This window comes from Aulonocara sp. 'chitande type north' Nkhata Bay, linkage group LG10, assembly GCF_057382095.1.
Source record: "Aulonocara sp. 'chitande type north' Nkhata Bay isolate Kocher_YH1m ecotype deep benthic linkage group LG10, A_spYH_male_GT1.1, whole genome shotgun sequence".
Taxonomy (NCBI): Eukaryota; Metazoa; Chordata; class Actinopteri; order Cichliformes; family Cichlidae; genus Aulonocara; species Aulonocara sp. 'chitande type north' Nkhata Bay.
The window spans coordinates 15,102,821-15,130,299 of record NC_141353.1 but is presented as its reverse complement, the minus strand read 5'-3'; the positions used below and the strand labels follow the sequence as shown (position 1 = coordinate 15,130,299).

The 27,479-nt window shown below is 43.4% G+C and overlaps 3 protein-coding genes across 5 annotated transcripts in view; 2 read left to right on the top strand and 1 right to left on the bottom strand.

The window, feature by feature from the left end:
• Positions 1 to 2,149: 2,149 nt before the first annotated feature.
• Positions 2,150 to 4,974, bottom strand: LOC147320483 (LRRN4 C-terminal-like protein). Its single transcript, XM_086308514.1, has 2 exons — positions 4,814 to 4,974; positions 2,150 to 4,072 (listed from the first exon to the last, which is right to left on the bottom strand). Exon 2 carries the CDS (start codon positions 4,057 to 4,059, stop codon positions 3,343 to 3,345), a length of 717 nt encoding a protein of 238 aa, XP_086164640.1. The 5' UTR covers positions 4,060 to 4,072; positions 4,814 to 4,974; the 3' UTR covers positions 2,150 to 3,342.
• A 4,049-nt stretch (positions 4,975 to 9,023) lies between these two features.
• On the top strand, positions 9,024 to 14,018 carry LOC147320482 (uncharacterized). Its single transcript, XM_086308513.1, has 2 exons — positions 9,024 to 10,135; positions 10,215 to 14,018. Exons 1-2 carry the CDS (start codon positions 9,427 to 9,429, stop codon positions 11,165 to 11,167), a joined length of 1,662 nt encoding a protein of 553 aa, XP_086164639.1. The 5' UTR covers positions 9,024 to 9,426; the 3' UTR covers positions 11,168 to 14,018.
• A 4,852-nt stretch (positions 14,019 to 18,870) lies between these two features.
• ltbp3 (latent transforming growth factor beta binding protein 3) overlaps positions 18,871 to 27,479 on the top strand; it is a 43,349-nt gene continuing 34,740 nt past the window's right edge. For all 3 annotated transcript variants that reach the window (XM_086308512.1, XM_086308511.1, XM_086308510.1), the window contains exon 1: positions 18,871 to 19,472. In XM_086308512.1, coding sequence (XP_086164638.1) covers positions 19,235 to 19,472 — 238 coding nt within the window. In that variant the 5' untranslated portion in view covers positions 18,871 to 19,234. The remainder of the gene's footprint in view (positions 19,473 to 27,479) is intronic.

The window sequence follows — 27,479 nt, the reverse complement described above, 5'->3', positions numbered from 1 at the left end:
TCATAAACCCCGACGTAAACGTGTTAAGCATCAGTTCACAGACCAAACAAACACTCGTTCTGTCTGCTGGTTACTAATGTGGTTACTAATGTGGTTACAGTAACAGAGGTGTCAGGTAGAGACGAAGCTTCTTGTTGACACAGTCAGTGAAGCTGATTCACTTCTTTATATCTTACCTCTTTACCAGAAAATGACTCACCGGATCACTGAATGAGATTTCTATGATTCAGCATGACTCTTCTAAAGTGAGTAGCATCTGTCAGCACATTCCAGTGCTCCTAACCTCACTCCAACATTTCCCTCCTGTTGCCAACAAAAAACAAAACAAAATACCAAGACACCATTGCATCTAAAAATTGAAGATTGAGAAGCAGCTCTGCAGCACGGAAAATGCACCTCACATCTGTTTTTCTTCCAGATAATCTTCCACTTTATTCAAGTAAAATCCAAAATCTGTTTGGAGAGGCGCTGCGTCTCCCTGGGACGTGCTGTACAGAGCTTCAAAATGCGCTCTGCAAAACGCGGGAGAGTCATATATCAGGAGCCTCAAAATATTCACATTAGCAAATGATTAGCAGAGAACCGAACAGTCTGTGCATCATCTAGGTCCCAATTGAGCCTTTATGTAGTTAGTTATTAAGTCATTTCCTCAGAGCTGGAGATCATAAACGTTTATTGAAAAAACAAATTTCATGTAAATGCCTGATTGTAACACCACAGCTAAAGAATACTTCTTACAGAAAATAGCTCTGACTTGTTTTGGATCAGCTGCAGGTGTAAACGCAGGTATAAAAGCAAAATCTTGACTTTATTTTATTGTGTTTTAGGTTTTTTCTTCTTCTAATAGTTCACAGATTCAGCAGATCAGATGCTCAGTATTAAAATAAATTAAAATTAAGTATAAAAATGAATTTGCTTGGAAAAAACCCTCGAATTTTCAAAGTGAAGACTTCAAACCATGTAAATTCATTCTGATTGTTTAGATTTAGAATTTTGCAAATCTAATTCAAATATCATTTTTTATTAGTTGTTGAAACTTTACTCGCCTTTAATACGGATGTTTTATACTTCCATACAAGATCTTGGAAGTCTCTTGAAGAGGAAAAGACATAAAGTGTGACTTTATGTCTTTTATTGGCATTATAGATCTGTAGCCTTTTCATTTTAAACATCAAAGGACTCAGAAGCGTTTATACTTGACCACGGGGGGCTGTACACAACCTTATTTCATTTTCTTCTTCTTAGAACTTTACTGGATTCGGCACTCGTTCACGGGCTAAATTTTGATTTCATCAAAAATTCAAAAACATTTTCAGGGTTTGAAAAAGTAGTGTACTTTGAAATAAATCGAGCCGTGTGCATGTTGAAATAAGATACTAATGTATTTTTCATGTTCTTCTTCTGTTCTGCAGCCATCGCAGAAACGGTGTGAACTGTCTGTTACTGGTTTCAAAGTTTCTTGTGTTCTGCATTTGCTTTGAGCACAGAACGTCTCTTTCTATTTTAAACAGGCTGCTGCCAGCTCGTGTTTTTTTGGGTTTCATCTCAAAGCGGCCCATTCATGCAGATATTTCCCTCCCAGTCTGACAGTGACAGCAATGTGTGTCATAAAAGCAAACATCTTGAGGCCATTTGAGCCACTCAAACGAGCAGTCTGTTGTGTTTCCAAATTACAGATGTTAGATGACTTCGATGCTGCGCTCTGTGGTGTAAGTTGTGCAGTCAAGTTGGAATAAGAAAGACGCCATGCCAAGGGCTGTGGAACAACTCCATGGCAGCAGCCGGAGCAAAAGGGAATTATAACATTGCTGCTAGAAACGCAGATGGAGGCCTGAACATGAGATAAACTGAGGGGGGGGATTAAAATTTTGGACTTTCTTCTCATCATGGCAGAGAGAAAAAAAGCCTCAAGCTTCTCATCAGCCCGATGCGGCGTGACGGGAAGTCTCAGATGGGATGAGACAGCCCTCGCAAAATCCATATCCCTCTGAAAAAGCGATTGTGTGACAGCTGGAAAAAACATCATCGAACACTGGTGCTCGTCCAGGGCGCTGACATAACTTCCGTCAATAAGACAGATGGAAAAGCACACCCATCCTACCAAGTAAAAGATGATACAAAATGACACGTTTCGACACAGCGGTGGTGACTAAGGCGACGTTTTACTTAATTTTAATAGTCAGGCTCGAGCAAAAGTGGTCAATCAAACACATTTAACGTCCAGAGGCGAAAAAAGAACACAATTGTAATAAATACAGTTTAAGTCAGTTTCCAACAATCGATCCATTCACGCTTTAATTACTTCCATTACACGAGGAGCTCTCACAGAGAGTTTCAATGAAAAGATTTCATTACAGCTTGCTTTGATCAGAATCAGAATCAGAATACTTTATTCATCCCGAGGGAAATTAGGGGTTACAGCAGGCAGCACGCTAATGGCGCATGCGCACTCACAAAGGAACCTTCTGACCAACTTTACACAACATCACATTGGGGAGACATGTCAGAAAGGTAGGCTGATGTCTACAACAGTAAGTGACAGCATCTTTTTCCTTTCCTGGGGGAGCCTTCCTCAGCCCTCATAGAGCAGAGGAGGCGGTACAGCCCAGAGAGATCGCCATCCCATCACAGAGCTCAACAGCAAACAAACCCTAATTATATTATATAAAAATTATAGTGCCATTTGAACCTTTGCTACCATCTCTTATGCCTTCTGCTGTACTCTTTCAAACAGAATTTGTGCTTGTTGTCATTTTACTTGTGCTTTATGCTATTAACACTTTAATACACGTCACTATTTTGTAAACACTACTCCAAGAAACCTCTAATTTGCACAGAAGATTAGGAAAGATACACTTCTGTCAAGTAATAAAGTCGTGGAGCACCATAGTGGCGCTTTTAAAACTTTTATCATGTAAGCTTCAAATATTTTTACCCCACTATTAGCAGTTACACACTGTGCTGCTCAGCTAAGCAAGTTGAAAGCAGGGACCACATGCTGGGATGTTTTCCTTGATGTTTGTCTTCAGGGTTTCATTTCTGGGAAAAAAAAATATAATTTGCAAGTAATGAATTCTGTGAGTAATTTTATGCATTTGTTGTGGATGTGGGACTTTCTCGCACCGAGGGGTTTTCAGGATGGAGGCATCAGGCGATGAGCATAACCAGTTGGATGTATTCATGTGAAATGAATACATCGCTGCTTCCTCTTGTTTTGAGAAAGCCTCGTGGTGCAGGAAACCTCAGATGTTATCGTGTTTTCATAGCTAACTGCAATAATGCAGAAGAGTCTCAGAGCACAGACTTCTCTCGACGAGTGTCCAGTCTTGCGGTGCTTCCTGTTCACCTCGTCTCAGCTGTGTTGTGCATGGAGATGGTGGCCTCCTGTTTCCTTTGCCTCTTGTGCCTCCACAGCAGGACGGCCAGCAAGAGGAGCAGCAGGAAGCCCAGGGCTCCCCCGATGAGCCCTGCTGTCAAAGGCAGGCTGTTATCTCTGGGATGGTACATCATACAAGATCCTTCGCTGACTCCGGCATCATTCACGGCCACCACGCAAACTTCTGCTATGTTGCCAACTTCGCCCACTCCTCCGCTTCTCCGGTCCTCCTCAAACTTCTGCCTCTCCTGCCCTCCGACAGTCACAACATAGGCTGTGACGAATGAATAAGGTGTGCACCACTGAAGTACAACTTCGGACCCGTTCCAGGATACTGAGCTTAGTTTGGGCGCTTCTGGGGGCACATTATTTAAAGTGAACCCCGGACACAAGCAGTTAGAGGAGGCTGCAAGCTCAAAACAGGAGATCTGGCCTTCAAGACAGGGATCATAGTCACACTGCTTAAGGGTCCCTCTACTTGGAATCAACGTCTTGGATGATCTAGTGGTTGTATCTTCATATCGACTGTAATCCTCATCGTCAACAAGAGAATCCTTGTCTGAGTGTGCGTATGGGCCGTGAATTCCCATGGGATGCATCCCTTCTGAGCTCATAGGCAGGGGGCAGTAACCTCTGATGAAAAGCAGGCATATGATCCCGAGTGGGAAAGTAAGGTCCCTCATGGCAGCCGTTGTACTGGAAAACATAAAAAAGTAGAATTCCATCAGAATATTTTAGAATCTGTTTTTAAGCCCCTCGGGCTTCTAACTGTGTGTACATTTAGTAAGTCAGTTGCTTTGTCTCTTGTATGAAAGAGCCAGAATGAGAACATATTTCCCCCTGATTCTGTGTCTTTTGGAGATGATCTACCTGCAGAGGCAAAGGACCGTTTCGAATGAATCGACTGACTTGAATAAAGCGCTATTTTCAGTGGGAAAATAAATCGGTCAAAATCAAAACTTTTTCCCAGCCCACATAGCTTTCAAATAGGCAAAATGACAAAATGCCGACACCTAAGTAGCTGAAATTGAGTGCTCTGAAAAGTGTTTATAAATGATGTCTAGTGTTGTATTTCAAACTGCAAGTAATAGTCCTCATTTGTTAAGACTTGGAGGTTCCACACTCCACTTTAGCATTCCACTGGCCTATTGCACAAGAGGGTTCAAATGCCTGCACGCCAGGAATCAGCGCAGGCTTGTCAGCTGTATCTAGTTACAGGAAAGCTGCTGCTTCTTGAGAATCCACACGAGCGTACCTGAAATATGCTGTGTGGTGAACTTGCATAGCAACCTAACAATGGGGCCATTCAAAAATCTCAGTGCGGTGAACGGAGTAGGAGCCCCCATTGAATACTAATCTACTTTATGCAAGCTGTTTTGGCAACTTGCAGCTTAACGCTACTCACTGAAACTGTGTAATAAAAAGATATCCATTTACCTGTTTCTCGGAGAAGTTTGAAAACGCTATCAGAACACCGATGAGCTTCTTTCTCCTCGCCTCTCTTCCAGTTGCTCTCTCCGGTGTGGTCTCTCCCTCTTTATATGTTTTCCTTCTGCCCAACAATCGCCTCCTTCTTTCTGTCCTCCCTTATTCCTTATGCTTTGGCTTCTGCACCAGCTCCACCTCCCTCTTTGCCAAATTGTTTAGTGATGTGTCTGTGAGTGAGCAGCTGTGCACGCCATTTAGTGGAGAAATACTATAGTCTGCTATTAGTTACATCACCACTGGTTAATTTGGTGACCACATTTTTTTTTTTTTTGTCTCATTCTTTCACAACAAGCACATTATTCAGAGCATGTCTCATTTGTTAATGAAGGCTCGTTTCCCTTTTAGGGGAGAAGGGATTTACAGAGGACTGGAAAGCTCTAGCTTTGATTCATCTAAATGTTTTTCATCATTGGCATACACGTAGTGGCTACACGTAGACTGTGACTTCCATTGAAACAGCTCCAGAGTCAAATAGAGGAAACTGTTTAGCAGCTGTTCACCGAATTACTAATAAGGAAACAGACCGGACCTGTGCTGGGAATCATTTGTAACGTATGTACTTATTTCTCCTTGAAGAAAAAAAATGAAAGCATAAAATAAATTGAGTAGAAAACGTGGTGGATGTCAAAAGCCAGTTGTATGAGATTATTTTTTGTTACCTGTTAAAAACTTCACGTGGCTTTAAACCCAACTGTTCTCTCATATCTCTGCCCTGCTTTTGAGCTAAAGTCACAGAAAAACACAAAGCACACCGTCCTGTACCTGAGGGATACCTACAGCTCAGATAAAGTCTGTTGAAAACTGATGCGCTGAATGAGTCACAATCCCGCTCAAATACCCAAATACATCGTTCCTGCCGTTATTCAGCAGACACCAGATGGATGAATTAAAAGTTTTATTTCCTATATCATTATCAGGTGCGGTATAAGTGTTTGTCGCTTCTCGCTTCTATCTGTGGATGTGTGAACATGTTTTTGGATATATAGGAGAGCGTGTGGGTGTGAAGGGGGCACGTGTATATATATATCTGCATCCAGGATGCTTCTGAGTAATGCTCTGTTTATATTGTGCAGCGTGTGTTGTTATTATATCCGAGTTCAATACTGCGAAGCCTGCGTCAGTTTTCCTCCATACTTCATTTCACACACTGTAACAAATTTCTATGAAAATACAGGAAACTGTTCACTTATTGTATAATAAAGTACGTTAACTTTATGTTTTGGGGTTTGTTTTTTGTTTTACTTTGTTGGGCCCAGAAGCTCGTTAGTGTGTAAATGTTTACGTTCAAGTAATTAATAAATGGGTATAGTCTAAGTCATGGTTTGCATTTTCATTGCTGTGACTGTGCAGTCTGGCTTCTGGTGTTTGAGTGGGTCAAATCAGTGTTAAACAAAAAGCTGACCTCTCTGGCTTGGACGGGGTTCATCACACCCAGACAACATTCATCTTCAGGGTGGTTGCACAGTCTTGACGCTGACTTTTTATTTCTGTGTAATACAAATACTGAATCATGTGACGGCATCACATCATGTGATGGCAGCTAAAGAGCTGATAGTATTATACTGTTAAGTTATATCCTCTATAACAAAGTAAGGGGGATTTTATTCACAATAAGTCAATAAAACATTTAACTGTCTTTAGAATTTAATGAAAGCAGAGAGGGTGTGACAAGCAATATGACAAATGTAAAGTCCCTGAGTAAGAAACGTTTCCCCGAAGTGACACAAATCCCAGCAGATGGTAACTGTTAAATGGCTTGTTGCATAATCCTGAAATGGTCTACCCTTTTTTATTTGCCACAGATCACATCAGTTTTTCCTTTTAAAAAACACTGCCCGCGGCTGGGGATAGGTCTGCTTTCCTCATCAGAAATGACTCTATAAGGAATTGATTATTCTTATATATGAAACTAAAGCAGCACAAACAAATACTCCAAGGTCCTGTTATATCTGGAACAGATCTCCACAGGAGATCTTGGTATGGTTAATAATGGTGCTTGCCTTCTTTCCACATGTGGTCACGTAAACCATTTACAGTTTTTTCCACGGCCTACAGGAAAAGAAAACAGTAAGTGGAAATTGTCCCGATAGTTCACACAATCTTTGTGAACAACCAGTATTAATATAAAAAGGAACATATGCTGAAGTCTTGAGGGTGTTCGTGTCTGAGAGGAGCCGGTCCGATTGTAAAGCAACGTCCAGGTTCTTATCTGGCTCATTCATCAGCCTGTGTCTCTAAAAAAATTTTTTAGAGGGAACACACAAAAAATCTTGATTACAGCAGATTTGTTCTGTGTGGGCGTAACTGCAATGGGTGGATTTGACATTAATTAGTGTGCATGATGGATTGCACTGACATCTGCAAAACATAAAGTTCATGGTGCTTTTGGCCAGTTTCCTCAGATTTAGTGGACCTTTAGTGGTTCTGTGAAGCTTCGCCTGGAGCAGACTGCAGATGTTTTCTCCACAGGGTCAGCCTGACCAAGAGGTCGGTGACCTGGGCGTACTTCAGACTGTGAGCGCTACTTGTATCTATTATTTTTTTCTCCTCATCAAATGGCTGCTGTACTGCCAGGAATTGTGGAGCCAATTTCACCCTGAAACATGGGATTAAGGCTGTAAATCAGGATACACTTGTCCATTACACTTTAACAAACACTTTTCGCTCTAGTTGCTCCAGAAACCACCAGGCAGACTAAAAGTTTCATTAAATGGTAAATGGGCTGTATTTGTATAGCGCTTTACTGGTCCCTAAGGACCCCAAAGCGCTTTACACATCCAGTCATCCACACACAGGTGATGGCAAGCTACACTGTAGCCACAGCTGCCCTGGGGCGCACTGACAGAGGCTGCCGGACACTGGCGCCACTGGGCCCTCGTGACCACCACTAGTAGGCAACGGGTGAAGTGTCTTGCCCAAGGACACAACGACCGAGACTGTCCAAGCCGGGGCTCAAACTGGCAACCTTCGGAATACAAGGCGAAATCCCAACTCTTGAGCCACGATTGCCCCAAACAAGAAGACTCAAACTGTCACCCTCAGTTGAAAGGAAATATGTTCAGATGTTCCGGAAAGTCCCAGGCAGCTACCTAACTGGACAATCCAAATGCCTTCTGGTGAAAACTTTTATGGACAGAAGGCACAAAGACATTTGGCCACAATGACAGGTTAGGTATTGGATGCCTAAATGTGAGCACAATGTGTAGGACTACTACTACCTCCACATTATTTAACTTCACTTTAAATCAGCAGGACAATGACCCCAAACACACATTAAGAGAGGTTTTGAATGGATAAAGAAGCTAACATTGAACTTCTTGGATGGCCTTCCCAAAGTCAGGATTAAAAGCTAGGCTTAATAGTCTGGACCATACTAGGAAACCAAACCAATTTAAGTGAACTCTACCTATTTTAACAATAAGATTCTTCAAACATACAGCCAGAATTATCCCAGAAGCTTCTTCATGGTTACTGAAATGGTTGAGGTGCAACTTGCTAAGAGATATTTAACCAAATATTAGTGAGTGTGTGTGTGTGTGTATATTCTGTATGTATACTTTTGAGGCTGTGTGGCTTAGAATCCAAAATAAAATGAAACTTGTGCCACCAATACGTGTTTTTTTTACAGTCATTACAGATGCTGTACATTCTTAACCAACCTGGAAAAAGAACGGTTAAAAGTATGGGCAGAACATTGTGCCATCAGAAACTGAATTTGAATAAGTTAAATTCGAATTTGAATTCCTCGGATTGAATCTAAATTGTAACTTGAATTCTTCAAATCCAGTTTCTGGTAGAACAAAGTTCTGCCCATAAAACTTTGCCAAAAGTGCTGACAAAACTGTGGCCAGTTGGGTGTTTAAAAAATTAGAAGAACTTACAGGGATTTTTTTCTATTTCACTGAAGAACATATTTTAAAAAGTACTCCCCAAAACATGAATCTGATATTCATTTTTGTAGCTGTAGTTCAGGGTAGAAGTAGAAAACGAAAGAAAAAAATGTACGAACTGGGACGTGTCTAAACTCGAATGTTTTGTGAGATTAAAGCAAGATAAGTCACTAGGTGCGCAGAACCTCCTGCGAGTCCCTACCCTGGGTAAAACGAGCCCCCATATTCTGACGTCACAAACACGCGACGGGCCTGCGCTTACAGTCGCTGCAGACGGAGGCAGGAGATGGGTGAGTCACTGTGCAGAGTGGACGTGTTTTGAACAATAACTCGTAGACTTTATTAGGACAGCTAAAGAGCGGCAGCACACCTCTCCATCGGGGCCGCAGCGTTAGCAGTGGTCCTCTGCCGTCTGGCCTTGTTACTCCTGCAGAGAGCGGGCCAGAGCCAGGCCCAGCGGAGAGTTACCTACATTGTTTTTGTCGGCAGCGCAAGTTAAACAGCTAATGAGGCGCATGTAGTCATTGACAGTCATTGCTCTCACACAGTAAAGCAACAAAACCCGCAGAGTTTCCCCTCTCTTGGTGCTCATATTTGTGAGCTGTTTTCAGGAGCACGGCGTGTAAACGTTAGCTGACTGAATACCAGCTAGCTAACTGCATTATAATAATAATGACTTCCAGGAGGACGGGCTATGCTGGAAGCATGGATTCCTCCTCTCCGTCAAACAGCGGCAGCAGCTCGCTCCACAGTGGGAACCGCAAACAAAGCGCTGTTAGCATCCCCGACAGGATTGAATCCTGTTACGATCGCAAAGCCGACAAGGGTGGATACGGAGGCTCGCAGGGCAGTGTGACTGTAACGTCGCTCAAATCGCGTCTCGCCCCGACCATCCAAACCGCCATGTCCGCAGCAGTGGACACTCTGCTCGGGGAAGTGGTGCTAGTGCTCAATGAGACTCAGCAGGAGTTGCTGCATAAGGAGCAGGAGAACGAAAGGCTCAAAGTGCGCCTGGAAGTGTCTGAGAGGGAGCTGAAGACCCTGCAGGAGTGCCTGTGCAGTGCTCAGAAGCTCATAGATCAGCTTCAGGTGTCCTACACGGGCCCTCAGTCAATCAGTCAGTCAGTGTTTGCCCCGTCGCTGTCTTCCATGGCTTCCATGACTTTGGACAGGGACCACCAGAACCCCAGAAACGTGAATGGAGCGGGTGTCGACTTGGGTCTTGGTGGCTCTGTGGATGAGTCACTTCATGGGTTTGAACCAAGAGATGAGTACAAAATGTGCCAGCTTTCAATCCAGCCAGATGGCTCTGTGACCAACCACGCTCTGGACTCCTTCACATCCAATGCATCTCATATGTGCTCCGATTCTGGCCGACCAGGTGAGTGTGGAGCTTTTGCAAAGATTGATGACTGTGTTCAAACATGGTAATGATGTACATGTTTTATTTTTGTCTATAGACGAGAGGCAGTCTCAGGGACCTGGTGGAGCGTCCAGATTTGAGATTAAAGAGGAGCAGGGACCAGCTTCAGGCACCACTCAACCCAACAGGAAGGACAGCATAGCGACGGGGGACGGAGAACGGTCGTCACATAACGTGGGAGATCTTGGCTACGGTCAAGTTGGAGGAGAGGCAGGTTCCCAGCGATCTTTCCCTCACCCACTGCGTCACCAAAGACCCATGCGTGAATGCAGTAGTGCCTTGGGCGGACTTAATGGACAGAAACAGTTAGCTAGGACTCCTGGAGCAGGAAGAGGTGACAGCGCTTCATCGGGCGGAGCTGATGACTCTGCAGGACCATCAGCTCCTGACACGGCAGTGGTCGAGCCCCCTGGAGATCGGCCTCACCACTGCTTGGAGTGCGGAAAGACCTTCCGTCTGATCTCCAGCTTGAAGAAGCACATCCGCATCCACACAGGCGAGAAGCCATACCCGTGTGGAGTCTGCGGCCGTCGGTTCCGCGAGTCAGGGGCGCTTAAAACCCACCTGCGCATACACACGGGGGAGAAGCCGTACTCTTGCTCAGAGTGCGGAAATTGCTTCCGCCACCTGGATGGTCTGCGTAAACATCGGCGCACCCACACGGGGGAGAAGCCCTACGTGTGTGCCATCTGCGGGAAGCGGCTCAGTCGCCTGCAGCACCTGAAACACCACCAGCTGATCCACACCGGAGAGAGGCCGTGCTGCTGCCCTTTCTGCAACCGCACTTTCAAAGAGCCTGCGGCTCTGCGGAAACACATCCGCACGCACCGCGAGGAAGGCGGTCACATGGGAATCGGCACCAATGAAGACGCCGACCCAGACGCCATGGACGACATTAATAACCTCCATCCAGCAGCTCCGTCTCCGCAGATGAGGTTTGGGGAGTGGGGAGCTGAGGAGGATGACAGCTCAGTTGTAGACTGTGTCTAGGTGGAGGTTAAAGAGGTGCCTCGCTGTTGGTGTTTTTAAAAAAAGCACAGACTGATGTGTTTGTGTAGTTTGATGGACCACGAGGTCACCTTCACTCCGCAGTGTTAGGGTGATGAACCAGGCTACATATAACCAGAGCCTTGGAGCTTAGTTTGTCCAAGATATTAAAGTGTTACACTTTTAGATGTGAAGCTTAGTTTTAAATTACCACGGTACATTCTTCAGCAGCAGCTGTTCTTTCATACAGATGTTTATGGAGCAGTGCAGGTAGTGTACAGATTCCGGGAAGTTGCTGGATTGCAAACTTTCTGGCAATAATTTGGGAAATTTATTGCAGATGTGGGCACAAGCCAAAAAAAAGGAAAAAAAAAAAGGAAGAATATTTAAAAAAAACTTCGGAGCTGGGCATGAATTTATAAAACACTCACAATAATGAAGGCATCCTTACTGTTACAGAAAAAGGATTTGGTAACAGCATATTTAGTTTGTAGGTTTTTATTTTGTTTTTTTTAAATCATAATAAATTGATCAGGTTTGGGCATTTATAATCACATCTATGAAACTGACCAATGTCTAATGTGGGCGAATTTCCCTCAGCTGAAGTACCAGATAAAGGCCTTTACACACCAAGCACATTGTGGAAAAATGTCACAAAAATCCGAATTTATTTTGGATGCGAATTTGTCATGTAACGTCAAATCGACATCAAGAAGAAGAAACAATGATTCTGATTTTCTCCAGTTCTCACAAGCTGGTTTAATCCAGGAGTTGAAGCTGTATCACGGCAGCTTTCGTACATTTAAGAACATTTAACACCTGAGGAGGCAGAGAAATCATTTCAGTGAGCAGATTGACCCGGAGCAGCGTCTAGTTGTGTGTCTGAGGTAAAATAATATTATTTTCTTGTTTCCATATAATTGTATGTTCAGCACCGGTGTGCGCTTTGAGCACACTTGTTGGAAAACGCAGTAATCTGATTGGTCAGCTCTGTTTATGCACATGCGAAAAATTAGAAAAAAATCATACCTGGTTGGTATGAACGGCTGCATTAAGAACAAGCGAGGCTGCACAAAATATTTGTGTGAATTTTACATGTTTAATGTATAAAGGCCTTAACACTCAACTTTCAAATTGCGTAAACTATGATGGCTTTATAGCCAAGGTAGTCCAAGATGGTCTCCTTTCATGGTATATTAATATCTTCCCACCTCTGCTCCTTTCATCTTTGATGCTCATGCTTTATTTAAAGCCAGATTTATATGCACAAGCTGTTTCAGTGGTCACGGATCACAATCGGCCCAGTCGACCAACTTTTATCCTGATTTCTTTTATGAAGGTGCTAGGGCTCATGTTCTTGGTAACATTGTTAGTAATATGCCTTCTGAGATACAGTCACCAGGAGGTTGAGCGGGCCATCCACTAATCAGAAAGTTGATGGTTTAATGTCCGGCTGCTCCAGTGTGCACGCCAAAGCATCCCTGGGCAAAAAAGCTCATCAGAGTTTGAATGTGAGTGAATGAAGCATCTGATTTCTTTCACTGACAACTTCAGTAAAACCCCGGGTAGATACTTTATTGCCCTCTATAGGTGGAAACGGTAACATTTTAATCTAAAATATGCTGCTTTAAAAAACGACAACAGTATGCTTGTTTTTATTACACCACTGCTGTCCCTGCTGTTTCCTTTTTATAATGAAAGGCTGTAGCAATGCCATATAAAACACTAACAGACCAAAAGCTAAAGTGTAATTTCAGCTGTGTGTGTGTGTGTGTGTGTGTGTGTGTGTGTGTGTCGTGAGCCAAATTTCAGTCAGCCATCACCCCTCTCTCTCTCTCTCAGCCAGTTCTCCTCTCTTATCTCTTCCCGTCACTGTGCAGAGCCCTCATCGGTCCACAATTGTTATGTTATCAAACGGAAATTATCTGTGTCGAAGACATCCTGTTTTGAAGAAATCACTCAGTGCATTTATTTGTTTATCAAATCATACAGGACTAGTTGAAGGCAATTAGCTGGCATCTTTGTGCACCACATCAGGAGCTCAAACACTCTCCTATTCTCTCTTCTCGCTAAATAACGTCTCCCCGTGGACCTCAGTTTAGCATTCCATTTTTATTTTATTCTTTTTGTTTTGTTTTTTTCACGCTGCTACTGTATGTCTGGAAAGATTTTCTTTTTCTGGACTTGTATCATTGTTACTAGGCAGTCGCTAGCAGACAGACGTTGGTGCTTGCATGTGCATATCTGTTCCTCCGCTGGCAACAATGCCTCTCAGCTGTTTGTGTATATAAGAATGTAGTTAGAGCATTTTTATTCGGTTTAGTAAGGGTTGTGCTTAAGTTGTCGTGCAACAGTTTTGTTTTTTAAAGGAAACACACATTGTGCTGAAAGCAGCAGTATACTAACATACCATGTAAATGTATGTAACCCAGTTACACTTGTTCCTGATGCTACAGCGCACCAGGTGTTAACAGCAGAGCATTAATCTTCTCAGCCCTTTGAGCTAAACTGTGTGGTGTTATTTAACATGTGTACTACTATAACGACCTCCATGTAACTATTCTATGTACGTCATTTTAAAGTGACACTAAAAGTGTTAAATATTTGTCACTGTGTATACCAAGAAGGTAGTCTTTGCCCCAGATAAGCATATTTATTGTTTTTTGTATTACACATGGGTGGGTTTGAGGGGTGGGGGGGACCTTTGCATGTAGGCTTGAACAGAAATGGCATTATTCCCTAAGAAATCAGTGTTTAAATGTGAAATGAATTACTTTTTTATGCTTATTTGTTCACCCACTTCACATTCATACTGTACATGTTACTATATTAAAGGGCCTTGTTTATAATTGTTTTTTCTCTCTTTTGTTTTGTTTTTGGGGGGTTTTTTTAGGGGAAAAAGGGGAAAAAGTTGCTTTAAAGCCAAAACACACCCAGATAATTTATATCGTGTGTAGGTAGTAAATAATCTGTGAGCTCGATCAGCCGCCTAACTGCTCACTGAGCCATGTAAAGCTGCCATTTCATCTTGTTTCATTTTATTGTTTTGTCCTATTATGGCAGGAAAAACCGCATTAAGCCTGGGGGGAGAGTTTCCACACTGCCTGAAACGCTGCCAGAATAGATTGTGTAGGTGGTGTGGTCACACCCAGACACAGATCCCAAATAACACTTTGCTCTCCTTGCAGTGCTGAGTAATGACATCTGTGTTCAAAAACACCAAACTGCTGTTTAAGGTATAAGTTAGCCTTTGGTACGATTACAGAAACTTAACAGGTTAGATGGACCTGAAAAAAATGAGAATGCTTTCCTCCATAACATTGTTGGCTACACTATAAGACTTAAAACTCTTTTCTTTTTGTAATATTTGCCATAAAACAGATCAAGGTCCCTCCTGGTTATATCCCCTCCACAGGAGGTCACGCTCATCAAGGTTCATAGCACATAAATGTGTTGATTCGTAAGCGTAAATTGGATACGTCTTGATATAATTAGCAGTCATAGTTCCCAGAACGCATTTGCATAAAATACTGCTAAAGACATGTTTGGGATTGTCAAAAATATTTGGGACGTCTCACGCAAACATTATCCATTCAAAGCTGGATGAGCCTTTAACACAGAGAAAGGATAGTTAATGCTGTGATACAGTTCCAATCAAAGAACTGTACTTTCTGGTATACACTCACCAGCTATTGTAAGTGCACCTGTTCAGCTGCTTGTTAATGCAAATGTCTAATCTGCCAATCACATGGCAGCAATTCAGTTAAATTAGACATGTAGACTTTGGTAACCTCAGTCTTTCACTGAACATGCTCCTGTGACTGACCAGTATGTTGTGGAGTGGGTGGGAGGTGTTATCCAACATTGTCTTTATCTTGGACAACATCCGCCTCTCCAACACCACCTTAAGGGAGTCCAGCTCCATCCCCACAACATTACTGGCCTTACGGATCAGTTTATTGAGTCTGTTGGCATCTTCGACCCTCAGCCTGCTTCTCTTCCCCCCCCCCCCCCCCCCCCCCCCCCCAACCCAGTATGCAAGGCCGTAGAGGATCACACTGGCCACAACAGACTCGTAGAAAATCCTGAGCATTGTCCGGCAGATGTTGAAGCACCTCAGTCGCCTCAAAAAATAGAGACGACTCTGGCCCTTCCTGTAAAGTGCTGTGGTGTCTTTAGCCCAGTCCAGTTTATTGTCAATGTGTATACCGAGGTATTTATAGTCCTCCACAATGTCAGCATTGACCCCCTGGATTGAAACAGGGGTCAAGTGTTTCCTGGTCTTCCTGAAGTCCACGATCAATTCCTTGGTCTTTGCCACGTTGAGCTGCAGATGATTCTGCTCACACCACGTGACAAAGGAGTCGACCACAGATAGGAAGGTAACAGTTACTTAAATAATCACTGGTCACAATCAGTGTGCAGAAGAGCATCTGAATACACAACACATAAAACCTTAAAGGAGATTTGTTACAGCAGCAGTAGCAGAAGACCACACTGGGTCAAAGAATGTGGGCTCCCCAAAATTGAATAATACAAGATTGGAAAAAAGGTTACCTGCTGATGAGTGTTGATGGTAGCGGTTCACCATCGATCCACCCTGCTGTGCATCAGTAGTTCGGGCTGCTGCTGGAAGTGTAATGGTGTGCGGGATATTTTCCTGGCACAATCTGGGCCTCTTATGACCAATGAGCATCATTTAAACAGCCACAGTGTACCCATCTTCTGATGGCTGTTACCAGCAGGATAACACATCATGTCACAAAGCTCAGATAATCTCAAACTGGTTACTTGAACATGACAGTGAGTTTGCTATACTCACAAAGCCTCCACAGCCACCAGATCTACACCTAACGGAGCACCTTTGGACCAGGAGATCCACATGCCGGATGTGCAGCCCAAAAATCTGCACCAACTGTGTTATGCTATCACGTCAATATGGACGAAATTCTCTGAGAAATGCTTCCAGCACCTTGTTGTATCTGTTTGGTCACAAATGAATAAAATGGACAAAGAGAAATTTCAACGTGCAGTAGATAAAAAAGTTACAGGATCACTAAACTTACTGCAATCTATTGTCTGGTGGAACAATAGCCAGTGTGATGAGTTTTATGGCAAGTGGTCTAAAAGCTAATCTCCCAGGACAAGTTTTTGCAGTGATTATTCCCTCAAAATGCACCATTGAGTTCAAGTTGTGCAGCTGTGGGTTTGTTTTAGACCAGTTTGGAAAAGAAACTACACATTTTAACCTTGTAAAGGATAAACAGTCATAATCACTGACCGTTCTGGGGATAAAAGCACAAAATCCAGAGTACAAATTGTGTTGATACACAGTCTAATCTGCTCCTAAGAAAAACCGTATATAGTTCATGTAGTGTAAATCATGCCAATATGCTTCACAGGCTTGATCCAAAAAAAATAAGACTCTTTGTGCACGGCACCGAAACTAATTTCTTCTTACTGTTCTGTAGAGAAAACTCCACCTGGAGCCAACGTGCCCTTTGGACGTCTTTGTTTAAACCACTGGGCAAGTGATCCAGCAGAGGCTGCCATAGATCCATTAAGCTGTTGTCATTGCTCCTGAGTGTTCACTGAGATTCTCTCGTGGCCAAACCTGATAAAACTTCCAACGCCGCTGAGTGTAGTTCCTCGTGATCGCTTTAAAAATTTGGCATTGTCTGTGGAAATGGCTCTGATTGTTTCCATAGAGAAACACGAGCTGCTGTAGAAATAAAGACGCAGTCTAATATGTTAACTATCTCACTGCACTTTGTGTGTTGATTAACTTAGAGGCCCGGGACACATTGAGCAGAAGGGTTTATTATTGTTCGGGGCACTCTGCTCTAAGTAGTCTTTGCTTTAGTCGCTCACATTCTTCATCTTTTGGATGTTGCGTTGCTGCTTTTATCCAAGTAAAGGATTGAATTTCCATCTTCAGCTCTTTTTACACACAGATTGTGTAATAAGGTTGCTTATTTGTCCGTGCTGTCTGTTATTATTGTCTGCTTGTCAGAGAATATCACCAGGGTTTCAGTTTTCAGATGGGAAGTAATTATATTGTACTAACAATAAGGATGGGTTCTTGTCTGACCTGCAGTGTATTTTCATTCTGTGTGTGCGTGCATGTGTGCACGTGTGTGTGTCTTGGCAGTCGGTGACCTTATGATGGTGAGCAGCAGAGGCTCAGAGACATGTGAGAACGGCTCGTGAACTCTCTGTAGGCCCATGCAGTCATTTCCTCAGCGACTAAAAGTAAACACATTCACTTTTTTTGGAGAGGAAGTGACTCAGCTTGCTTTCTTCCCCTCCCTTTGTCTGTTTCTCACTTTCACCCATTGCTCACATGACCCCCAGACACTGACTAGCCCCCGTGCTGCACCTTCATATATTTTTTTTTTTACTTTTTGAAGTGTGATTAATCAGCACGCTCGTTCGTCCCAGGCGAGAGTCGCAGCTGAACTTATCATGCATTAAGTGTTTAGGCAGGTCTCAGCGCTGCAGACTGTGTGGTGTCACGTTGGCCGTCTGACTTTAATCTGTTTCAGTCGGCGTGGGCGGCTGCGAGATTGAGCGCTATTTATCTGCACACCGAGGGCAAGAATGGAAAACTGGAATTTGTTGCAGTTGTTGCAAAAACCTCAGCAGCTAATAGATGCTTTTATAACCCCAGACTGTAAAAGCATCTATTAGCTGCGGAGCCAACAAATTTAAATGCTGAAAGTAAGAAAGGTGTTTTCTGAAAAGTGTATGCTCAGTTTTGATTTGATGCCAGGTCGCATCACCTCTTCTATTAACAGCACTCTGTAAGCATTTGGAAACAGAGGAGACCCATTGCTGTCATTTTGAAAGTGGAAGGTTTTACCATCATAGATAGGCCAGGACTGTAGGTAGGCCAGCATTTAGACCAGGTGTCAAACCTAAGGCCTCATATCAGCCTGCCAAAGACTGTCATTTTACACTCCAGCCCACTGGACAGAAAACGCTGGCTAATTCTGGTCCCCGGGCCTTATGTTTCAAATCCCTGGTGAACTCTTCTTAAAAGACAATGCTGTTGGAATACACACACAATGGCTGTAAGCATGTATATAGCATTTATATGTCATTCAGCACCAGTGGTCCTTGGGATACTGGCTTTTCAGCTGTACCGTGCTTCTGGACATCCTTACGGCTATTTAAATATCTGAGCTGTGAAATATAAAGAAGCTCATCACACAATACAAGAAATATTAGACTGCCTGTAAAATCTTGAAGAAATCCACATGACTGATATTTTTTAGCTTCAAGTGAAAAGCAAAATATTCAAATACAATGACTGATGTAGTGCAGTGACACACTGCGGCGTAATGACATGTTATGATCAGTGTATGCACACTGGCTGATATTTTTACAGACATAGAGAGGAACCTCGGAGAGGCCAGTGCATTTTCACGCACTAGAATCTCACGAACACGGAGTGAATTATTAGCCTGTGTCCATGTTTTGTTTTATTTTTTCTATTTGAGAGTGACACGCACAGCTGTGCAGCTGTGATTTGTCTGTGCGGGGGCAATAGAGCAGAGGAGGGCTGTTAGAGGAGAAATAACCAACAAGGAAACCACTTTCAGCTTTGCTCCTGCACCGCCTGGCTGGCCTCCGGCCAAGTTCTCCAGAGAGGGCTGGCTCACCCCTTCTCCTCCTCTCCTCCCTCTCTTCTTTCTCTTCCAAACCCACATACGCACTCCTCTCCAGCCCTCCAAAGCAACAGGCGAGAAGAAGGAAGAGCGACAAAAGCAAAAGAGCAACTCCTGCAACTTTTTGGAACGAGCGCAACTGGGAGAAGCTACCGAGGATGCCAAACGCGTCGGTTTTGCAGATGGATCACATGGGTACGCGAGGGAACTGATTTTATTTTTCCCAAAGAAGAAAACAGGAGGGAGGACACACGTTTTTGTTTTTTTTCCTCCACCGTATGAGACGTCAAAAGTTTCCCTCTGTGTTAACAAAGCAGGCGCCTTTGAGCTGGAGCTGAAACCCTCGGCTTGTGATTAAATGTCCCGGGGTCTCTGTGGAGGGCAGTGAAAGGATGCCAGGATGCCCTCTCTGATCTCCCATCTGCTTGTCATCTGGCTGAGCGTCCACAGGCTGGTGTGGTGCACGGAGCGCTCCTCCACACGCGAGCGCTTCAAGGTGGTCATCGCTCCTCTCATCTGCAAGCGGGTCTGCCTGAAGGGGCAGTGCCAGGATACCTGCGAGCAGGGCAACAACACCACGCTGATCGCGGAGAACGGGCAGGGGGCCGACACGCTCACCGGACCGGGCTTCAGGGTCGGTAAGTGACAGAGGCAGTTTCTTATGAGGGCTGGGGGCGATTAAATGTCTAGTGAGAGCCCTGTCCTGACCCCAGGCTTTTACGTTGTGGTTATCCCTGTTGTGCCAAAAAAGGATTTCCGGTAATTGCAAAAAGAAATGATCGCGATTATTTAAACGATTATAAATGCCTCCTTGGCCTTCAATCTGTCAAAAATATGCCAAACACATCTAATATCATGACTGATGTCCTGCCATTTAAAGCCAGAAGGAACATTTCTGTCACAAGGCGAAGCTGGAGGGTTTTTGGCAAAGTGACTTTTATATATTCTTTATTTATGCAGATAAAAAACAATCTTCATAAGGGATCTGGCCAACAGGACAGCAGAAACTGTAACAAATATAACATTACAATTTTATAGGCATACTTTAAGTTTCCCCAGCATCATGTTGCCCTCCATCTTTTTACCAAAATAAGTAAAGATATTAGACATAAGAAACAAGGAGAAACCATGGAAATCACTTTTTGGCACATCGCCCCTGTAGAGAGGTGAGGGAGGCCTGTTTGTTTGCTTAAAAGCTGACTTTCTTAATAGCTTATTATACCAATGTGGAGCTCCATAAAACACCTAAAACTGGCCCAACTGTGCTTCTCTATAAGAAAAGGTTATGCCTGAAAATCTGAAACACTTTTAGCTCATTTCAAGGTTAGTTGATAGCACGAGCGCGAGTTGAAGCAATAAAGTCCACCTAAAAATCAAAACCAACACCATGTCACAAAAAATGGCCCATAATCCACAAAATAACTGGTTCAAAGCCAGCATATCTGATCATCTCGAGGCCTTTTGGTTCCATACCTGCTGCTGATAGGCTCCGTGGGTTCATGTGAGGAAACTGTGCAAATAAATAGGTGGCTAAGATGAGGTGAGCTGAGGTTTACCCTCCGCTGCATCTGGAAAACGTTCCTGGGTTACACTTTAATTAGTAAGGCACGGCTCATTACATGGCACATAAATGTACTCTTAAGATCTATACTTTCCCCACCTCCCTCACTCCAGTGTCTGGTTGGCATGAGTGGAGCTGTTTCTGTGCTGTATCAGATCAGCTGTGGTTGAGACTTGGAGCCTTGCAGTCTACATCAGTGTGCCGCTCCACAAATGGATTTACCCTCAGTGGCTCGGTGTACAGAGTGAGATTGAGCTTTTTAACGCAGTCTGACAGTGAATTAACTCAATAACAGTAATGAAAGTGAGCTAATACACTACGCTGCACGGCACAGCTCAGTAATAAATATATTTATTAACATGATACGGCTTCTTTCTTCTTTTTCTTTCTTAAAACTCACATATTTCTAAATATAGATTCCTCTTCCACTTATGTGCTCTCTCTCTCCTTTATTGGCTGAATTCTTAGAACCAAACTAAGATGCAGAGCTGCTGGATGAAAAATAAACAATGCCTGTGGGGAGGGAGGAGTGGCAGCAGCAGGTTGTGGTTGTGGTGCATTTTGCATTCATCACACACAGGTTTGCACAGAGTTGCAGTTGCGTGTAGAGTCGTAGCTGGAGTCGAAGCAGGCTGGATTCAATTGAGGCCAAGTGAATGGTACTTGCACTCTGACACAGTGTAGAGGCAAAGAGTTGGCTCCGGCATCAGTCTTCCCTCTTCTCCCCCCGATTTCCTTGTGGTACGTCACGTTTTATGGAGCTTCTGTGTAAAGTAATTCAAGAGAGACGCGTCGGATTCCTGGAATGCCTCATGCTGTTTCGCAGTGTGTCTGGATAACGAGATCATGTCGTCACACAGTCCCGTCTCCCGGATTTATCCGTCCGTTTATCGGAGTATTTTGCAGAGAGGGACCGAGGAGTCGACTCCAGCTTGCACAGGAGATGTGTGCTGTTCAGCGCGAGCGCTGGAATGTGGTCTGGACAAGTGGAAATTTCTCTCTCCCGTGTTAAAACGGCCACGGCTATAGCAGCAACAATATGAAGACTTTTCCATATTTGAGCAGTTATGATGTAAGCAACGGCGAGCCTGACGCCCAGACTGAACAAAACTTTTCCACAAAAGAAAATATGATTCCTGTCAGTCTGTAGAAGTAAAGAAGAGTCTTTAAAGAGCAAACACATTCAGAACCAAGATACACTTTTAGTCATAATGTAGTTCACTGAGACTTTTTGCTTTGCTTTACTTGACATGTTCTCAAAAGTTTGTGTTTCCACGGCAAAATAGGTCATTTATTTTATATTAAACTGAAAGAGGGAAGTGAAATCCTGTTCGTTACTTCTGTTTGTTCTGTTTTAGTAGGCCAAAGAAGTTATCCAAAGTTAAATATATCAAAAGCTAAATAATACAGGTACAGTGCGTGTATTTATGGTGATCATAAAACCCTCCTCAGTTTGTTGATCCTCTGACTTTTCAGCCAGTGACAGGCACTTAAAACTAAAGCGGCTGAGCTAAAGGATGTGAAATCACTCTGCACGATTTGTATTCTTTGTACGTTACTGTACAAAACTTTTGAGCTGGCTCCCATTTCTTTATATTTTGCTTCTAAGAAACCAGACCATTTTTTCCAGTGGTCTCGAGCAACAGTTCACCAGGCTTTCTGAAGATCTCTCTAAGGTTTTCTTTGGACATTGGCTGCTTTTCCCAAACATATTCAGCACAGTGCTTGTACCTGACTGTTTTTGTTTGTTTGTTAAGTCACTTCACGCTGACCTATGTATCATTCAAGCATAAAACAGGCAGCTAGCTCAAGGGATGAACAAATGTTGTGTCTACACATAACAGACAACTTAGCAAAGAGCCAATTTCTATCTGTAAGCACTTTGTTACTAACAAAATGTCCTAAAATATCCAATTTTTTTTTTTTTTTACTAATTTCTTTAGTTGAATCTATGAAAAATGGCAAAGATAACACAGTTTAACAAATACAAAAGAATAAATTTTCACCAACAAGGGGATTCCCAAAGATTTATTAGCTGAAAACTCACCATGGTGTGCAGCGTGTCATTAAACAAATTTGAGGAAACTGGACAAGCAGAGGACAGAAGAAGGCCTAAAAACTATCTACAGCAGGTGTATTTGATCTGAAAGTCATGTCCTTAAGAAGTAAGAAGGAATCCAGCAAACACCTGACACAGGACTCATTTGATCTCTCAGTTGATCCATGTGCTGTTTGTCGAAGCCTCATCAGAAACAGTCTCAGTGGAAGGATGGCGGTTAAGAAGCCATTTTTAAGCAAGGGGAACAGAGAGAAAATGCTCAGATTTGCTCACACAAAAACTGGACTGAAAATTAGTGACAGCAAGTCTAATGGAGAGATGAATCCAAAGTTGGAACTTTTGGTTTAAATTTCCATCAGCATGTATGGAGGAGGTCAGGAGAGAAGCAACAGTGAGTGTCTACAGCCATCTATCATGGTTTGGAGCTACATTTCTGGTAGTCATGGATTGGCTTCCCCACAGCCCAGACCTCAACATGAATGAAGCAGTGTGGGATCATCTTGAGAGAACTGAAAAAAAGGCAGAAAGATCCAAAACATAAAGAAATGAGGGGTGATTTAAGACTTTGGCGCAGTACTGTAACTAAAATAAAAAGGTATGGCATAGATTAGAGCAGCTTTAAACAATTACTCTGTTTTTCCAGCAATATACCACAGAAGCTTTGTTTGTGTAAAGGCCCGAGCTTCTTTATGTTTAAAAATACACTAGTTCATAAACAGCAATTATCCAAAATGTAAATCAAGTAATAAATAGAAATAATGAATCTGTTTGATCTGCGCGGGATGTCATTATGCTGTTGCAGACTGGGACAGACAGACGGAGAGGCGACCACCCAGATGTGCAGACAGAGCAGATTGTCTCAGTGTGAATAACCTGGAGGACATGAATATAAATCACCTGCACAGCACGCTGCTCATTTGGACTTTCTATAAGAGAACGTTTGCACACAGGCAGACGTTACAGGACATCGTTTTATTGCTAAGTATGTCCCATTCAGGATCGGCCATCAGATTACGACATCCGATTTGTTTTGTCGATACGCTTGCGCTGATTACATGTGTCATAAATGAATCTGCATTTCACTTTGCACTTTATAAAACCGATGAAAGCAAAGAATTCCTTCCAGGCATGGCAGGCAGAAAAAAGAACTGTTTGCAGCAACATACAATTTGCCCTCCTCATGGACTCCACATGGTGCCTATGTAAGTAATCACAGGGCTCTGCAGGGGGTTAGGTGGTTATGACAGCGATAAAACTATTGCAGAATACATATTGTTTTATTTATTAAAGTTGAATTTTAGCATTCAGAGACTGGAAAATATTAAAAAGGATGAAAGAGTTACATGTGACTCACTTCACAGAGAAACCCGTGAATGACCTTAGCTTATGCTGATCACATGCTATGACCCCTTTTAAAAACTTCCTTTATCCCCAACACTTTCAATCTTGGTTCTTGGTTATTGCGCCTCAAAGTTTATACGTCTTGTACTTTGTCAGAATTATGTATTTCTTTTAGGAGATATTCTTTCAGAATCAATGGCTACATAAAAGCAGTGCACATACTGTGGTTGCTTTGACTAAGGTGTGCTTTTTTAGTCCAAGTCTAAATGTTTCTCGTTGTTGCTAGCACGGAGGCATCCAATATATCTTGCCTTCCTGACAGCAGCTGCTCAGCTCCCAGACAGCCCGCTGAGCCTCCTCTCTCCTCTGCATCTCCTCTTTATCAGGCCTGCTGTTGCCAGGCAGCTCCAGATTCTCATCTTTTTCTGGAATATCTAAGGGAATGTTGTGAGGGGGGGCGGGGCCTCGTTTGCACAGGAAGTGGTTCTTATCATAGCTCAGTCTGGGCTTGCGTCCCCTAAAATGGGCATCATGACAAGTGGAAATGGCTATTTGAGGATTTCCCATGTGGTTTTGTATTTAGGGTAAAGTGACAGTAGTAGCCTTGTGGTTTGTTTTGGTTTTCCCTTGGCATGGGTCAGAGGTCCATGGGAGCCTGAAGATGAACACAAGTCAGTTAAATACAGCAGTCAAGGCTGGTTCTGCTTTCTCTCTCCTTCTTTCTCTTTAGGGAGGCAAGTTTATTTTACCTTTCAAAGCCCTCTGCTCTTCCCCACACGCTCTTTTCTCTGTCATGCCAAACTTTGGAGAAAGCGGTCTAACACAGGCAACCAAGAAACCTGCAGCACTCCGGATTTTTTGCCACAGGCTGGACTGAGCTCAGAGGCAAAGCTGGGCACGGCTCCCGTGCTCACAAACTCACAAACACACAAACACACATGAGCGATGGACTCTCGGGCACATTCATTCCCAGCTTAATAATCACGAAAGCTTCTTACCTTTGGCTGCTGTTTACAGGCTGGCCATTGACCCTGTTGCCAAGGCTGAGTTTTAATCTAAATAAGTGTAACCTCCGTGTGTCCATTTAAATAATGCTTGTAATTATTTGGGAGGTTTTGTGTTCTCGTTAACCTTTTCTTTTTTTGCCTTTGTTTCCACTGTGGGCTCCCCTCATAAAAGTGGATCCAACTGGTAAAGCTGTGAAAATGCTTTATCTTTTAAAAGATAAACACACCCAATTTTAGTCACTTTGTTTTGATTCAGTGCAGCTTCCCCTCAGTGAAGCGTGGCCTTTTAAAAAGGTTAACTCCACAGTCAGTTTTTCCTTTTTTTTTAAATTTTACTTTAGTCAAGCTTGCACCACAACACTCACTCAGAGCCAACATCCACATGATCTTAAGCCGGAGTTCCCCATCCAATCAGACTCTAAATAGCCTGCATTTATGTAGCGCTTTTCTAGTCTTACAGGCCGCTCTGAACGCTTTAATCCTACTTTTCAGCGCGAAGAAAAAGAGAAAAAAAAAGCATCTCATTAAATGAACTTTGTGGAAACAAAGCAGCAATTAGAGGTGCTCTCTTTTAAATCGTCTCAGGGCAACGGCGTGTATATTTTTTGCATGTGACTGTGTCCAGGAGTGGTGTGCTGAATGAACCCAGCTCAAACAAACAACCCTCTTTGCCATCTTTAATACTCTCCTCCCATTTGTGTAGTGAGAGGGGGGAATGGAGCAGTTATTTAAAGCTACTGAGAGGAATGCTGGGGACTGTACCCACACCGAGCAGAGACCCTGTAGCTGTAGCGATTAGGAAGGGTAAATAGAATAACATGGCCTCCGCCAGCGCTGCCTCCTGCCCTGGCCTGAGACAGAGCACCCTGCAGACATTACCTGCCACGCACTCCAGTGCTGAGTATCTCACAGCACAGGTATCTGACATAATCTCAGCAGAGCACAGTCAGCACTCTTACCTGCCTGCCCTGCAGTCCTTATAGCCGGGGCTTTTAGATAGTCATTAGATGACATCATCTGCACCGGTGCCAAGATTCTATCTGACTCTCTTGCTCTCTTTCCACAAAACGTATGTGCCAGAGGGGCGTGATGGGGTAACGCTGGATTTGTGCCCGCTAAAAAGCTGCGCAGTGTGGTTGCATATTTCCATGACATGTGAAAACCACATTGCGCAAGGCAGGGTTTGATTTAGATCTGGGAAATCGCGGCCCTCCCTATACTCAGACTGATCCCCCTTAATGACGGCTGCTTCTGTTTCTCGGGAGCAGTCGTCGTTGTCATCATCCCGTCTCTGTAATGTTAACAAACTGTTGTTTTAGCCTTTATGTGTGTGTGTGTGTGTGTGTGTGTGTGTGAGAGAGAGAGAGAGAGAGGTAATGAAAGCCTTCAGTGACAGTGCTGGACTCTGGCAAAGGGCAGCACTGTTGTTTGGATAGCTGAAAGTGAGGCCGTCCAGAGTTTCTGGGGGTTGATGGAGGAGCGGGAGCTCTACAGGGGGAGAGTAGGAGGAGAAGGAGGAGGAGGAATGTGTACGCAGGTTTGTGTTTTCATAAGGCGGTGATTATGTCATTTACTCCCAGTGTCTGGCTCAGCTGCGGGAGTCTGACCCACTTCATGCGTCGTCCCTTGCTTGGCGTGGTATGTGGTCTCACAGTGCCAGTTGACGGTGGGTGTATTTGGGGACGTGGTTTGATGGTAAAGGGAAGCACGTCATATGATGATAGCCATTCTCTTCTTCTCGTTTTAAACACCGGCTCTTGTGGCAACTGTTTATGGGAGCCGGTGTTGTTTAGTCACAGTTCTCTCAGGTCAACGAGAAGAAAAAAATATAACCAGAAATAATCCTGGAAGCACTTTTTAAAAGACGAGAACAGGGTCACGGGGTTAAATCTAGTTTTCCACCCGCAGGCATTAAGCTAGGTTGAGCTTCACCACTTTCATATTCCATAGTAGAATGAGACCACAGAGGCCATGAAAAACAAAGAAGCAGTGTTTATGTTTCACTGTGAACACTAAAGCTGACCTATTGTACCAAATATTCAGACTTCCTGCTGTAATCTTTGTAGGCTCCTATATTCTGGATCAGGTTCGGCCTTGACTGTGGATGGATGGATTTAAAAGACTGCCCAATCAAGTCTGACAAATTATGTTTTTTAGTGGGTTTGCAGTTAGTTTACTTAGAACCTGATTTAGTGGCAGTACCCTCAAGCACCCGGCTGTGTTTGTGGAAACTAAACAACTGCATCTGAAGCCAAGCCAAGCAACAGCCAATTAAGAGAAAGCTGACCTGAAAGAAGGGTGGCCTTAAGGCACCTTTTAAGGCTTAAATGGCTTGTTTTGGACCATGGGTGAACCGAGAGGCTGCATTAAGGTACAGTATAAGAAAAATAAGCAGTTGTGACTCATATAAAGCTACTGACCCACTCTACTGTAGTAGAGTCCAGGACTATGAATATGGAGCGATAAATGAGGAAAAGGTCCACTTTAATAAACCACCAAGTGGAATTTTCATAAAATATTGATGAGAATTACTCACTACGTGGAAGAAATATTAAAAAAAAACATGTTGGAGTACATTTTTAGATATTTCTACACTCAGTTTGATGTAATCATTACTTCCACTGAAGATAAACACCAACTACCAACTGTGTCATGCTTCACAATTACTCAGTAATAA

What these genes read in the sequence shown, in the direction of transcription:
- LOC147320482 (XM_086308513.1), top strand. Translation starts at nt 9,427, where the DNA reads ATGACTTCCAGGAGGACGGGCTATGCTGGAAGCATGGATTCCTCCTCT. An exon ending in CTCCGATTCTGGCCGACCAG is followed by an intron (nt 10,136 to 10,214) that starts GTGAGTGTGGAG and finishes TTTTGTCTATAG; the next exon opens with ACGAGAGGCAGTCTCAGGGA.
- LOC147320483 (XM_086308514.1), bottom strand. Translation starts at nt 4,059, where the DNA reads ATGAGGGACCTTACTTTCCCACTCGGGATCATATGCCTGCTTTTCATC.